Raw genomic sequence first — 14,383 nt, 5'->3', positions numbered from 1 at the left:
ATCTTGGTCAATTGGGCCAGAGATAATGGGAACTACAGATGCTGGAGAATCCAAGATAACAAAGTGTGGGGCTGGATGAATACAGCAGGCCAAGCATCTTAAGAGCACAAAAACTGACACTTCGGGCCTAGACCCTTCATCAGAAAAGCTCTGTAGATGGCGGAAGTGTCGGAGGATGGTGCGTTGTACCCAGAGGATGGCGGGGTAGTATGTGAGGACGAGGGGCGATTCTCTTTTGGCGGTTATTGCGGGGGCAGGGTGTGAGGGATGAGGTGCGGGAAATGCGGGAGACACGGTTGAGGGCATTCTTGACCACTGCAGGGGGGGGACGGGGTTGCGGTCCTTGAAGAATGAGGACATCTGGGATGTGCAGGAGTGGAATGCCTCATCCTGGGAGCAGATGTGGCAGAGGCGAAGGAATTGGAAATGGGGATGGAATTTTTGCAGGAAGGCGGGTGGGAGGAGGTGTATTCAAGATAGCTGTGGGAGTCGGTGGGCTTGAAATGGACATCGGTTTGTAGCTGATTGCCTGAGATGGAGACAGAAAGGTCCAGGAAGGTGGGGGATGTGTTGGAGATGGTCCAGGTAAACTGAAGGTTAGGGTGGAAGGTGTTGGTGAAGTGGGTGAACAGTTTGAGCTCCTCTTGGGAGCATGAGGCAGCGCCGATACAGTCATCAATGTAATGGAGGAAGAGGTGGGGTTTAGGGCCAGAGTAGGTTCGAAATAGGGATTGTTCCACATAACCTACAAAGAGGCAGGCATTGCTTGGGCCCATGTGGGTACCCATGGCCACCCCCTTGGTCCGTAGGAAGTGGGAGGAATCGAAAGAGAAGTTGTTGAGGGTGAGGATGAGTTCGGCTAGGCGGATGAGGGTGTCGGTGGAGGGGGACTGGTCGGGTCTGCAAGACAGGAAGAAGCAGAGGGCCTGTAGGCCATCTGCATGGGAAATGCAGGTGTATAGGGACTGCATGTCCATGGTGAAAATGAGGTGTTGGGGACCGGGGAATTGGACGTTCTAGAGGAGGTGGAGGGCATGGGTGGTGTCACAGATGTAGGTAGGAAGTTCCTGGACCAAGGGGGAGAAAATGGTGTCCAGATAGATGGAGATGAGTTTGGTGGGGCAGGAGCAGGCGGAGACAATAGGTTGACCAGAGCAAGTGGGTTTGTGGATTTTGGGAAGGAGATAGAAGCGGGCGGTGTGAGGTTGGGGAACAATGAGGTTGGAGGCTTTGGGAGGGAGGTCACCTGACGTGATGAGGTCATGGATGGTTTGGGAGATCATGGTTTGGTGCTTGGGGGTGGGGTCATGATCAAGGGGGCGGTAGGAGGAGGTGTTGGACAGTTGGCATCTGGCCTCAGCAATGTAAAGGTCAGTGTGCCATACTACAACTGCACCTCCCTTATCTGTGGGTTTGATGATGAGGTCGGGATTGGAGCAGAGGGAGTGGAGGGCCGTTTTGCAGGGGAGAACTTGGAGTGGGTGAGGGGGTGGAGAGGTTGAGGCGATTGATGCCTCGACGGCAGTTGGAGATGAAGAGGTCGATGGAGTGTAGGAGGCCTGGGGGTGGTGTCCAGGAAGAGAGCTTGTGTTGGAGGCGTGTGAAGGGGTCAGTGTGGGGAGGGTTAGGCTCATGGTTAAAGAAGTAAGCGTGGAGGCGGAGGTGGCGGAAAAACTGCTCGATGTCCAGATGTGACTGGTATTCGTTGATGTGTGGGTGGAGAGGGACAAAGGTGAGCCCCTTGCCAAGGACTGACCGTTCGTCTTCCGTCAGGGGGAGGTCTGGGGGGATGGTGAAAATTCAGCAGAGCTCAGTGTGGCTGTCTTCTCTGGGGTTGCTGGGTGTGGAGGGTTTCTGATGAAGGATCTAGGCCTGAAACGTCAGCTTTTGTGCTCCTAAGATGCTGCTTGGCCTGCTGTGTTCATCCAGCCCCACACTTTGTTATCTTGGCCAATTGGGCCAATGGGCTATAGAGTGGCAGGTGGAGTTCAGTTTCGATAAAGCGATGTGTTGTCATTATGGTAAGATGAACAAGAGCAGGACTTACACAGTTAATGGTAAGGCCCTGGGGTGTGTTGTAGAACAGAGAGACCTAGAGATTCAAGTATATATTTCATTGGAAGTTGCATCACAGGTAGGCAGAGCGATAAAGAAGGCGTTTGACACACTTGCCGTCATTGCTCAGTCCATTGAGTATAGGATTTGGGACCTCATATTGCTGTTGTATAGGGCAGTGCTGAGGTCCCTTTTTGGGGACTGTGTACAGTTCTAGTCACCCTGCTATAGGAAGGATTTTATTAAGTTGGAGACAAACAATCCTCCAACTCTACCCTCTGCACCTACTGTCAAGCCAATTTTGTATCCAACTGGCAAGCTGTCCCTGAATCTCATGTGATCTATCTTCACTAACTAATCTACCGTGAGTTAATGACAGATCTGATAATCCTCAACTCCACTTTGCTGCTGTTTCCGTCTAACTCTTGATCCCCTTACTAAGTAAAAATGTATCTATCTCAGCCTTGAATACACTTAATGACCCAGCCTTGACAGCTCTCTGTGGTATAAAAAAACACAAGAACTTTATCTGTAGCAATCCACAAAAACAAGATATTTTCTTAATGCTACATCTTAAAGCCTTAAGCATTTCCCTTTGTTCAGGGTGTGTGGGTGCAATTCCCGGTTGCCCTTAGGAAAATGGAGATGGCGTCTTCATGAATAGCTACAGTCTGTATGGTCTAAGTACCCTCACAGCCCTGTTAGTGACTTAAAGTAGTTTCAGATAGCATCAATCAGTTTTGAACTTGACAGCTAAGGTTGGGGTGCGGCTGGAGAGGAATTTGCCCTGCACCCACTCCCCTCCTCCCATATCTGTTAACCTTGCTCATCAAAGTGGTAGAGAATTCCTTCACAAGTTCAAATATGGGAGCTAGGAGCTGATGTGTTGGGATCTTGAGCTGCATGGCAGTAGTGGACGTTGTGCAGCTCTGAGTAAGTTATTAGAATTAGATCCAGAACCAACAGAGTAGAGCCCACTTACACATGACCTTTCCTCCCTGACCCACATACCAGCAGGTCTCCCTTCCCTATTCCCAGTTCTCACCTAGATATTATGACAATTTCCAAGCCTCAAAACAGAGTCACAGTGAAACAAAGTTGGGATGTCTTGTGGTGGAGGTCTCCATTTTTGAAAGTGTAACTTTTTTGAATGTATAGGGCAGAATGTTACAGGTGCATGAACATTGTAGGCTATTTAGAGCTTTGTGGCAGAATTGTACAAGAGGTACGGCAGAAATAACAAGGTGTAGAGCTGGATGAACGCAGCAGGCCAAGCAGCATCTTAGGAGCAGGAAAGCTGATGTTTTGGGCCTAGAACCTTCACCAGAAATGGGCAAGGGGAAGAAGATTCTGAAATAACTAGAGAGAGAGGAGGAGGTGGATCGAAGATGGATAGAGAAGAAGGTTAGTGGAGAGGAGACAGACAAGTTAAAGAGGTGGGGATGGAGCCAGTAAAGGTGAGTGTAGGTGGGGATGTAGGGAGGAGATAGGTCAGTCCAGGGAGGACAGACAGGTCAAGGGGCCAGGGTGAGGTTAGTACGTAGGAAATGGGGGTGCGGCTTGAGGCCAGAGGAGGGAATAGGCGAGAGGAAGAACAGGTTAGGGAGGCGGGGACGAGCTGGGCTGGTTTTGAGATGTGGTAGGGGGAGGATGGATTTTGAAGCTTGTGAAATCCACATTGGGCTGCAGGATTCCCAAGCAGAATATGAGCTGCTGTTGCTGCGACCTTCGGATGGCATCGTTGTGGCACTACAGGAGGTCCAGGATGGACATGTCATCTGAGGAATGGGAGGGGGAGTTGAAATGGTTTGTGACTGGGAGGTGCAGTTGTTTACTGCAAACCGAGCATAAGTGTTCTGTAAAGTGGCCCCCAGGCCTCCGCTTGGTTCCCCGATGTAAAGGAGGCCACAACAGCCATACTGCAGAGCAGTATACCACATTAGTAGATGTGCAGGTGAACCTCTGCTTCGTGTGGAAAGTCTTCTTGCGACGGGGGTGAGGGAGGAGGTCTGGGGGCAGGTGTAGCACTTCCTGTGGTTGCAGGGAAAAGTGCTGGGTGTTGTAGGGCTGGAGGTGAGTGTGGAGGAGACAAGGGAGTCATGGAGAGAGTGGTCCCTCCGGAAAGCAGACAAGGGTGTGGGGAGGGAAAAATGTCTTTGGTGGTGGGGTCGGATTGGGTCATTTTTGCTAGACAGTGGCAAATTACTAATTAATGAAGATTATAGACTTTTAAACAGCTTATTAATGGGCACATTTAGCACATACACCAAGCTTGTCATGTTTGTGAGCATATATCGGCCAAGTCAAGGGAGATAACTTTCACTCATTGTGCCCCAGCACAGTAAGTCATGGTAGCCTCCAAAATCAGTTCAGGGGTTCACAAATGGTCAGTTCAGCCACTTGGGCTGGTCATATTCAAGATGCTGTCTACAAAAAGGGTGAACAGCTGAATTTTAGATACCCACCACCCATCATGACTCTTTTTGCCCAATTATGGGCTATTTTCTTCTGGAATGAGTGTGAGGCAGATATTAAGGAAGATGAAAATGGATGGAGCAGCTAATAAAGTTGGTGCAGGTGGAGAGTTATCTTGGGCAAGTGAGTAGGCAATGTAAAGGACCTGAGGGTTGGCTTGGGTGACTGCTACTGAGGAAGATACTGTAGGCAGTAGTGAGAATGGTAGACTATGATGCTTGGTGGGAAGTGAGTGAAGCAGCAGAGATAGATTGAGTGTGTGGTATTAGAAAGAAGATTGTGGCATATTCACTGATGCTGTGGAGAAGGTCCATTGACCTTCAGCTTTCGGTGTTTATTTCGGTATTACTTCAGGTCCTACACTGACCCGAGAGGTAACCTCTGACCAGGCTGGTGTTGTGAGCTGTAATCACCTCTACTCCTGGTCCTGGAGGAAGAGGATGCACAATTTTTGTACCACCCTGGCCACCAGGGCCTGTAGCCCTTGCCAAAAAAATGAGTCATAAACTTCCCCTGTCTGCAACATCCAGGGCAAATGTCAGGGCCAGTGCAGGGAAACTATAGAGTGACAATGTTTGTCTGGATGCGCTATGGTCTTCTAAAGATGGCACAGGCATTAGGGATGCCAATGAATCCTTGGCTGTCCCAGAAGTGGTGATTTGTTCTGGGAATAGTGTATTTTAAGGTGGGGTTAGAATCAGACTTGAAGGAAGCTGTAGTGCCTTAGGGTAGATAGTTAATGAGATAGTTCCGTAAAATATGGTACAAAACTTTGCTAGGCCCCATTGTGTTGGGTAGCTTATTCCTAAAATTTTCAGTGCAGTGCCGTTTGAGCATTATTTCCTTGAAAGTTGAAAGGCATACAAATTTGAAAAAAACGGAGTAGGTGTAGAACATATTTTGCATCATTACAAGTACAAATCCAGCTCAGAAAAAGTGATGAATATTTGAAAGTTTCATTATTTCAACAGCACAGAAAGTCACTTTTGTACAGATTTCCTCACGTGCAGTCAGACAGACAATAAATGCTGGCCAGCCAGCAGCACCCAAGTCCAATGCGTGAATATCAGAAATACATGAGGTAGAAAAGTAACAGTGAGTAGGAAAAACGTGAATTTATTTGGGAGACTGTAGATAGTCAAAGAGTTTTTGTAAGGAAGCTTCTGAAAGGCTTTCAGATAAGACAGGGACTTTGTGATTGAATGAAAGTGTTACACAGCTAACAGAAAAAATATTGTTACCTGTTTTTGAAAAGTTATGGTTGCATTTTAGTCTCTGCAATTGAAAAACAATGCTTTTGCCTTTATACATACTGTGCAAAAGAAAAGTGTTACCTTTTTGTGATACTGTATTACTGTGTTTCTTTTCTCAGCCCAATAGTAGTGGTCAAGTAGTGGGCAAAGTGCCTGGTCATTTTACTTCAGTACTGGCTCCCTCACCTCATCATGGCATGTCCAGACCGGTGACACTTGCCATGTCTTCAGACACTAAACCCATCACTACATCAAGCGAAGGTGAGGCAACATCATCTTCATCATCCAGTAAGTACCGTTAAAATAGATGAGGCATTACCCATGTCATTATATCACTCCATCCTCACCTCATGATGAAAGGACAAAGTTTACATTCCTGAGGTAAACAGAGTAATGTTTGTAAAATTATTTCTCTGAATTAAATACATTTTGTTTTAAATATTTTCTTCTGGCTTGTTTGGCTGTCTCAATCATTTGCATTATTAAAACAGAACCCAAATCTATGCAATCATGTAAAAGAGACAAAAATTTAAGACAGTCAGTTTGATTTTCATGACTAATTACCACGTACTTTGGATGGATTTCAAAAAGGGCCGCTTATTTCACCATTAATGTTTGGCCCTTTCTAAATAATATACAACGTTGGATCAATTATACTTAAACTCTTGATTTTACTATTTTAATAAATTATTACAGCAACTTTGGCTAGTGACAGCTACAAACTACAATTTAAACAGTATTAGGAGTTTTGATTGATCACAGCAAATTTCAAGGGAGCGCTCTCAGACAGAGTTAATGATGAAAATCAGATTGCATTGGACCGTGCAGGTTTTGGCCATCTCCTTTCCAAGTGCTGTGTTAAACTGCCATGGTATGTTTTGTATCTCTCTCCCTGGGTAAAGTTAACAAAGGCTCACTAATGTGTTTTGTGGAAGACTGTCAGCAATGAAATAGGAGAACAATGTCTTCTTTACAGAAAACCCCTAGACAGCTGCGACTTATGTACTAATTGATTTGCCGTGCCTTTGCAGCTTCTCAGCTGTTTAGACCCGTATCTGGTCACGTAGACTACAGGTAGTTGTTCTGTGCCCAAGAATTAAAGGTGAGCGTGCACTGAGTACTATCATTGTATGTCTTTTTGTTTTGAAAGCTCTGCACTTTTGCTGTGAGCTTCAATTGGGCAATTCTACTGAGTGTGTTGAGATTAGTAACATGAATCTTACATGAATTAGTAACATGTGAAGTTAGTGAAATAGCCAGTGATGGTTGTTTTTAAGCCAGACGAAAATATTTAAATCTTAAGAGGTTTTCTGACTCAAATTCAGTAAAAACATACATTTCTTGCAGGACAAAAGCTTGTAATTTCTACAGATTTCTTTCCTTCCTGGAGGGAAATCATTTCAAAGTAGCAATAATTCCTACAGCAAATTCACCCAGTGTCTAACAAAGCAGCGCATACCAGCAAAAGTTCAATCCCGTCTGAATTCAGAAAACAACAAATGTCGGAGATCACAGTGGGCCAGGTAGCATCCATGGAGAGAGAGCAAGCTAATGTTTCGAGACTGAATGACTTTAGAGTCAAAACATTAGCTTGCTGTCTCTCCATGGGTGTTGCCTGATCTGCTGTGATGTCCAGCATTTGTTGTTTTCACTACAGATTCCAGCATCTGCAGTAATTTGCTCCCATTTGAGTTCAGTTAGCTGTTCATACAGTGGTGGGTTGGCAGCATTCCAATTGGCTTCAGTGTTCATGGATGGGGAGATACGTATTAACCATGATACCTCCTCGTCAATACTATTCAACTGCAGTAAATGTCGGATGAAGACAAGACATCAGCTGTGACACTGCCTATAGTTGAACAGTCTACCAACATTTCACGGTTAACATTTCCTCATTAATGTTGGCTACTGAGAAGCATAGAATCATACAGTACTTAGGCAAGGTCTTCAAGATATGTGGACTGCACTTGAGGAAGAAGGCAAGGCATCTGAAAAATAAGAGACAACATATGAAAGTAAGAAGTAGTAACAGGAATGGGCAATTTAGCCCCTCCAGCCCTCATGTGTACATCTCTAGATCAATGCTGAAATAGATCAATGCTAATATAAAGTTTTAAATATCTATCGCAGACTTTGTTGAAAAAAGAAACTTTGACTTAAAAAGAAAATTACAATGTTCAACTTGCTTTTCACTGGATCAGCCCTCATAACTGCAACATTTATTTCAAGTGCATAACTATTTCTGAAACCATATTTGAACTCGTATTTCTACTTCAAAGAATCTGTAACCACTTGGAGCTGTACATCAAATGGTGAAATGGCAGGCACTCAGCCATGAAATGGACAGTGATGAAATCAATCCTTAACCTTTAATCCAGTCAATGAAGATCAAAGATTTAGATTATGAAGTTAATGAAATAGCCAGTGATGATTGTTTTTAAAACTCCACTTGGCCTTATTGAAATATTTAATGGCTAGGTTTTAATAAATGCTTTACAGATCCCTTTGACAGTTTTTCGTGACATTTTTTGAAACTTGTAATGACCATCTCAGCTCTAGTGATTTTACAATCTCTTTTTATACATTTGAGGCCAATTTTAATGATCTTAGTTTGCCCCAGCATACTTGACCTCACCCTAAGGGCCTTTAGGGACTATATCCAAATAGGTTGCTTACTTCTCCAAAGCATACTTAGATTATCCAAACGAACCCACAAAGCTCAGACGTGCCCAAGTCAAAGCTGTACACATCACATTTCACACACTTGGGACACTAAAATCAGATATGAGAGGAGAAACCTGTTGATTTGTATGGATTACTGCCTCCATAAGATATGAGTAACATAATGTAATCCACCTGCCCAGTAAGTGCTATAAGACCATAAGACAATAGGAGTGGAAGTAAGACCATTTGGCCCATCAACTCCACTCCGCCATTTAAATCATGGCTGAGTGGCATTTCAACACCACTTCCCTGCACTCTCCCCGTAGCCCTTGGTTCCTTTTGAGATCAAGAATTTGTCGATCTCTGCCTTAAAGGCATCCAACGTCCCGGCCTCCACTGCACTCTACGGCAATGAATTCCACAAGCCCACCATTCTCTGGCTGAAGAAATGTCATCTCATTTCAGTTTTAAATTTATCCCCTCTAATTTTAAGGCTGTGCCCACGGGTCCTAGTCTCCCCGCCTAACGGAAACAACTTCCTAGCCTCCACCCCTTCTAAACCATACATTATCTTGCAAGTTTCTATTAGATCTCCCCTCAACCTTCTAAACTCTAATGAGTACAATCCCAGGATCCTTAGCCGTTCATCATACGTTAAACCTACCATTCCAGGGATCATCCGTGTGAATCTCCACTGGACACGCTCCAGGGCTAGTATGTCCTTCCTGAGGTGTGGGGCCCAAAATTGGACACAGTATTCTAAATGGGGCCTAACTAGACCCTTATAATGCCTCAGAAGCACATCGCTGCTTTTATATTCCAACCCTCTTGAGATAAATGACAACATTACACTCACTCTCTTAATTACGGACTCTACCTGCACGTTAACCTTTAGCGAATCCTGGACCAACACTCCCAGATCCCTTTGCACTTCTGATTTGCGAATTTTCTCACCGTTTAGAAAATAGCCCACGTCTGTGTTCGTTTTTTCAAAGTGCAAAACCTCACCATGTTTGAGAGGAGACTTCAGATTCTCAGTCTTCTTCCAGTCTTTGCACTAATGGAGTTGCTCTCCAACTTGCAAAACTTCCAGGCTATATTACCTGTTCCACTGAAAGCAGCTAAAAAATAGATTTGACAAATTCACATTTATTGGTAAAACCTATTTATTGCAGGTGTATTTAAAAACGCCTTCAAAATTCCCACAATCTGTTGATACTATCTGTTAATATGACCCCTTTTTTCACCTATATGTGGGGCCACACTACCACCTCTTAAAATTTGATCAAGATGCAGAAGTGTGGTCAAGTTCAGTTAAAACTGATAAGTTACATCAGGTTCAGAAGCAAAACTTAAAACAATAAGGACGTACATGAAACAAAGTGACTCACTTTCCGGTCATTTGAATGGAGCAGACGTTTTAAAATTAAAAATGGAACAATATATTCCAAATTAAAAAAACAGTGTTTGTTTAAAAGTTGCATTTGTACTCTTCATTGCTGACTAAATAATATACTGATTCCCAATCATCTCACCCTTAAAAAGTAAAATCACAGCTGTTGGTTTTGTTCAGCAAGTTGGTTTTCCTGAAAGAAGATGTGCTCTTTGTTTCACGTTGATGACGCTTCTCCACTGGTCAGTAGGAACTACTACAGGCAATGACTTTAACCTTTGGAGATTGAATTGCACTGTGATCTACAATCAAATGTGCTTTGTGGATTGAAATTTGGAAATGCAATCTGACAACAACAAAAGCATGAAAAATTCCACTGAAATGTAGGGCATTCGTCAGTCCTGTAGATTAAGCCATGTCACATTGTAATGGAACACAATTCATTTTGTTAAACTAAGGGATATGATGTTCATGTGACATTCTGCTGAGTTTTTTTTGGCACGTGCTCATGCATTAAGGAGAATGAGTTAATGTTTCTAGCAAGATAGCAGATGAGGAAATTAATCCATCTAGTTAAAGAAAGATTTCTTCTTGCTAGTGCTCGTATTGCCAGGAACAGTATCCAAATATTGTATCTTCAGGGTTGCAATAGTCTTGCTCAGCACTGATTCTACTGACTGAATAGTGTCCCCTTACCTGAAAGGTTTCCCGTATGCAAATGTTTGTAATAATAAGGCAATGGAAGGTTGGATTTTATGGTGATATGAAATATCCAATATTGCTTTGAGTCTAATTGCTGTCTTTGTTTTTGAACAGCCTACACGGGCTCAGGTACGTCCCCGGCCAATCGTCAATTTGTTGGACTTAGCTCCAGGGACCCAGCCTTCCTCCACCAGCAGCAGGTGGGGACCATTCCTGTTATTCTTAAGGCTAACTGTTAGAATGCTCTGGATTCATTGCATTAGCACAGTGTTGATGGTCCAATCCTTTATACTTCAGAAAAACAACTAACAGTGTGAAATCTGAAGGCAAAGTTAACACGGTTCCTGTTTCAAACTCAGAAAAAGCAACGTGGCTTCCATGTGAATGTCAGTCCAGCTTCCACTTGCTCACTCAGGTTAAATAACTGTTCGCAATTACACAATTGACCACAGTGTTAAATTGTTTTTCAATGTGATCTGTTACATGGGTGCCTAAGTGGTGGTGACACATGCATATTAAGTTCTGTATTCAGTAAATAATCTTAAGAGTGCAAGTACTTTCAAAATGGAGGTTCAGTTCAGCTGGCTTTCCCTTTGATCTTAAAAGATGGAGCCATTTTTCACAACTATCTGTCATTTTGTCATCAGTTAGGCTTGACAGCAAATTAATTTCCTTTACACTTCTGAGGGGAGTTAAATTCTGTGTGAAAAGCCAGACTTTTCCGTTAGAGATTACAACATGGACATTTCTCCATGAGTTTATCAGCTTTCTTTCACTAAAGTGAGGGATGGCCTCAGTTATCCTTGCAAGTGTGATTTAGAAGCAAACTTGACTGTTCAGACATGTGAATTATCAACTCAACAGCCAGCAGCTGCACAGAATTTTCACATTAGTTTTAAAGCTTATGCCAAGTTCTCAATGATGATTCCCTTCTATGCTGTAAACAGAAAGGATGTGGAAGCTTTAGAGAGGGTACAGAGGAGACATATCAGGATGCTGCCTGGATTGGAGGAAAAATGGTGGCTCAGTGGTTAGCATTGCTGCCTCACAACGCCAGGGACTCAGGCTTGATCCCGCCCTCGGGCGACTGTCCATGTGGAGTTTGCACATTCTCCCCGTGTCTGCGTGGGTTTCCTCCAGTTTCTCTGGTTTCCTCCCACAATCCAAAGATGTGCAGGCTGGATGGATTGGCCACACTAAATTTCCCATAGTGTTCAGGAATGTGTAGATTATGTGGATGATAGGTGGTGGGTCTGGGTGGGTTGCTCTGGGGATCAGTGTGGACTTGCTGAGCCGAAGGACGTGTTTCCAGAATGTAGGGATTCAATGATGTTGATGAGGTTTTGTGAGGAAAATTTAAGCGAGCTAGGGCTTTTCTCATTGGAGTGAAGAAAGATGAGAGGTGACTTCATAGAGGTGTACAAGATGTGAAAGGCAGAGATTGAGTGGATACCCAGAGACTTTTTCCCAGGGCGGAAATGCCTATTACAAAGGTGCATAATTTCAAGGTGATTGGAGGAAGATACACGAGAGATGTCAGAGGTAGGTTCTTTACACAGACAGTGGTGAGTGTGTGGAACACACCGCCAGTGGTGGTAGTGGAGTCAGATACATTAGGGGCATTCAAGCGACACTTGGATAGGTACATGGATGATAGTAAAATTTAGGATATGCATGGTAGTTTGATCTTAAAGTAGGATAATAGATTGACACAACATCGTGGGCTGAAGGGCTTATACTGAGCTGTACCATTCTATGCTCTATGTTATCAGTTACAGTGAGTAAATTGGAGGAGAAAAAGGTTGTACAGTATTGAACCTGTTTTGACTGAGACTGGAAGAAGGGGGTGGGGAATCCATTTGGTCGCCATTTTCAAAACAGGAGTAAAAATTAAGGAAGAATGCAAGTCACAGAGATAAACAACAGGCTTTCTTAGCAATGATTTTAGATTCTTTTGTCAATCCGGTACATCAACCATTAAATAAGTCCCATTTCATTTAATCACACGAAATATGTACGGTGGTTGTAATCACTGTTTACAAACCAATCCTGAATTTTTTTTTCTGAAGAAGGGTCTAGACCCAAAACGTCAGCCTTCCTGCTCCTCTGATGCTGCTTGGCCTGCTGTGCTCATCCAGCTCTACACCTTGTTGTCTCAGATTCTCCAGCATCTGCATTTCCTACTATCCCTGAATGGAGGGCTGGAATTCATGACTTTGTTGAATCAACATCCCTGTCCCCTGTCTTTAGTTTTTCAGTGATTAGGTCACACTCAATAATCCATTAAATTTGCCTTGATATCATATTATTGTAGAGCTTTGGTATTGATAAGTAAGAACTGTATAAGGAGGACACTATTCAACAAAGCATTATACCATTGAAAATATTTTAAGAGGAGACAAAAATGACCAAAAGCTTCTTGAACTGTGGTTGAATTATCAATATCAGACTTAATTGGCACTGCTGTGGTAGATTATGAAAATACTGTATGGGTGATAACTTACGCTGACATGGAAGCACATGAGTTTGTCCATGATTGTCTCTGCTAGAATAACTGCATTGAGTACCCATTTTTATATTTCTTCCCTACCGCAAAAACCACAAAGTAATAATTAATGGTTTTGCTTCTCTGTTCTTCTGTCATATCTATCTGCGGCCAGTGCCTGCATTTTCCTTTTCTATTTTTTTGAGACTAAGTTTCCATTTAAACAGTCAGATTTTACAAATAAAACTGTCACGCTCATCTAGAACTTTTCCTGGGATTGGATTTTTAATCAGGGCTTGGGATTCAGGAATGGGATAGAGTCCTGGGGCCTGGTTGTCATGATGTACTTTAAGAATGCTCTTTAAAATTCATGAAGGACCAGGGAGAGGACTTGCCATTCAGTCAGATTTGGTGGCCAGGCTCTCAACAGCACCGGGAAAGAAGAAAGTCATCCAACAGTTAGCATCCAGCCATCCATGGCTGAGCTTAGAGGCCACTGATCTGTCAAAACAAAGTCATTTTCGTACTCGTTGCCCAACATCCACAAATCGTTATGTCTATCAAACCTCCACTCCCTGTCCATCATTCCCCTCACCTCTGACATCTCCCAGTTATCTTCCCATCTCTCCCCTCCTCCCATCAGTTGTGTCTCCACCTTCCCCTTACTCTTTCTTGCCAACCAGTCCCATCTCCACCCTGATCTCACCACATTACAATGGATGTCCACATTGCTGGTTAGAGATTTGTGATAACCAAGCTTTCTAACTACAGTCTGGACCCCAGCTTATTTAAAAATATAGGCTGCATCAAACCAAAAGCAAATGAGAGATGAATTGATATTTTAATAAAAGGTGATGGCTGTCATTGATATTGCTAGAAACATCATAAGGTCAGTTGATCTTGAAACAGACCGGCAGACGTCATGTCTCAATGTGAGTTTGTATAAACGGGTTGATTTTCTCATACAGCCTTCCACGTGGCTCCCAGGGTCACCTTTATCAGGGGGCATTTAGTCAAGTGGGAGAATGGATACTGGGCGTTGGGGAGCACACAGCCTCCGTACAGCCTTCTAACTCCACTACCAATTGAGGTTCTTAACTCGCAAATTCATGCCCAAATGTGGGCTTAAACTGCCTCAGCTGGTGTTTGCTTAGATGCAGAGGAGGGTTTGTCATGCCAACGAGCATGACAGGCACTTCTTGACATGATTATTTGAGAAACAGAAGGGAGCCCTCACTCAAAAGCACATCCTGTCAGATCAAGGCATGTCGCATTTGGAAGTGGAGAGAAATTTGTGACCTTCACCTCATACAAGTGATAGCCTCCGCCTTGGGATCTTCACATGGCCATCAGCAC

The 14,383-nt window shown here is 43.7% G+C and overlaps 1 protein-coding gene across 14 annotated transcripts in view; it reads left to right on the top strand.

Annotated features, from left to right (window-relative positions):
- Positions 1–14,383, top strand: part of LOC125451225 (nuclear factor 1 B-type-like) — a 683,573-nt gene that overhangs the window by 603,640 nt on the left and 65,550 nt on the right. For 9 of the 14 annotated variants that reach the window (XM_059644588.1, XM_048528109.2, XM_059644580.1 and 6 more), the window contains 2 exons: positions 5,903–6,071; positions 10,657–10,742. In XM_059644588.1, the coding sequence (XP_059500571.1) occupies positions 5,903–6,071; positions 10,657–10,742 (255 nt within the window). The remainder of the gene's footprint in view (positions 1–5,902; positions 6,072–10,656; positions 10,743–14,383) is intronic. The other 5 variants (XM_059644590.1, XM_048528110.2, XM_059644582.1 and 2 more) reach the window with 1 other exon arrangement.

The sequence above is a fragment of the Stegostoma tigrinum genome, chromosome 3, assembly GCF_030684315.1.
Source record: "Stegostoma tigrinum isolate sSteTig4 chromosome 3, sSteTig4.hap1, whole genome shotgun sequence".
Classification (NCBI taxonomy): Eukaryota; Metazoa; Chordata; class Chondrichthyes; order Orectolobiformes; family Stegostomatidae; genus Stegostoma; species Stegostoma tigrinum.
The sequence above is the reverse complement of the archived record's forward strand: the minus strand, read 5'-3'. Positions and strand labels throughout refer to the sequence as shown.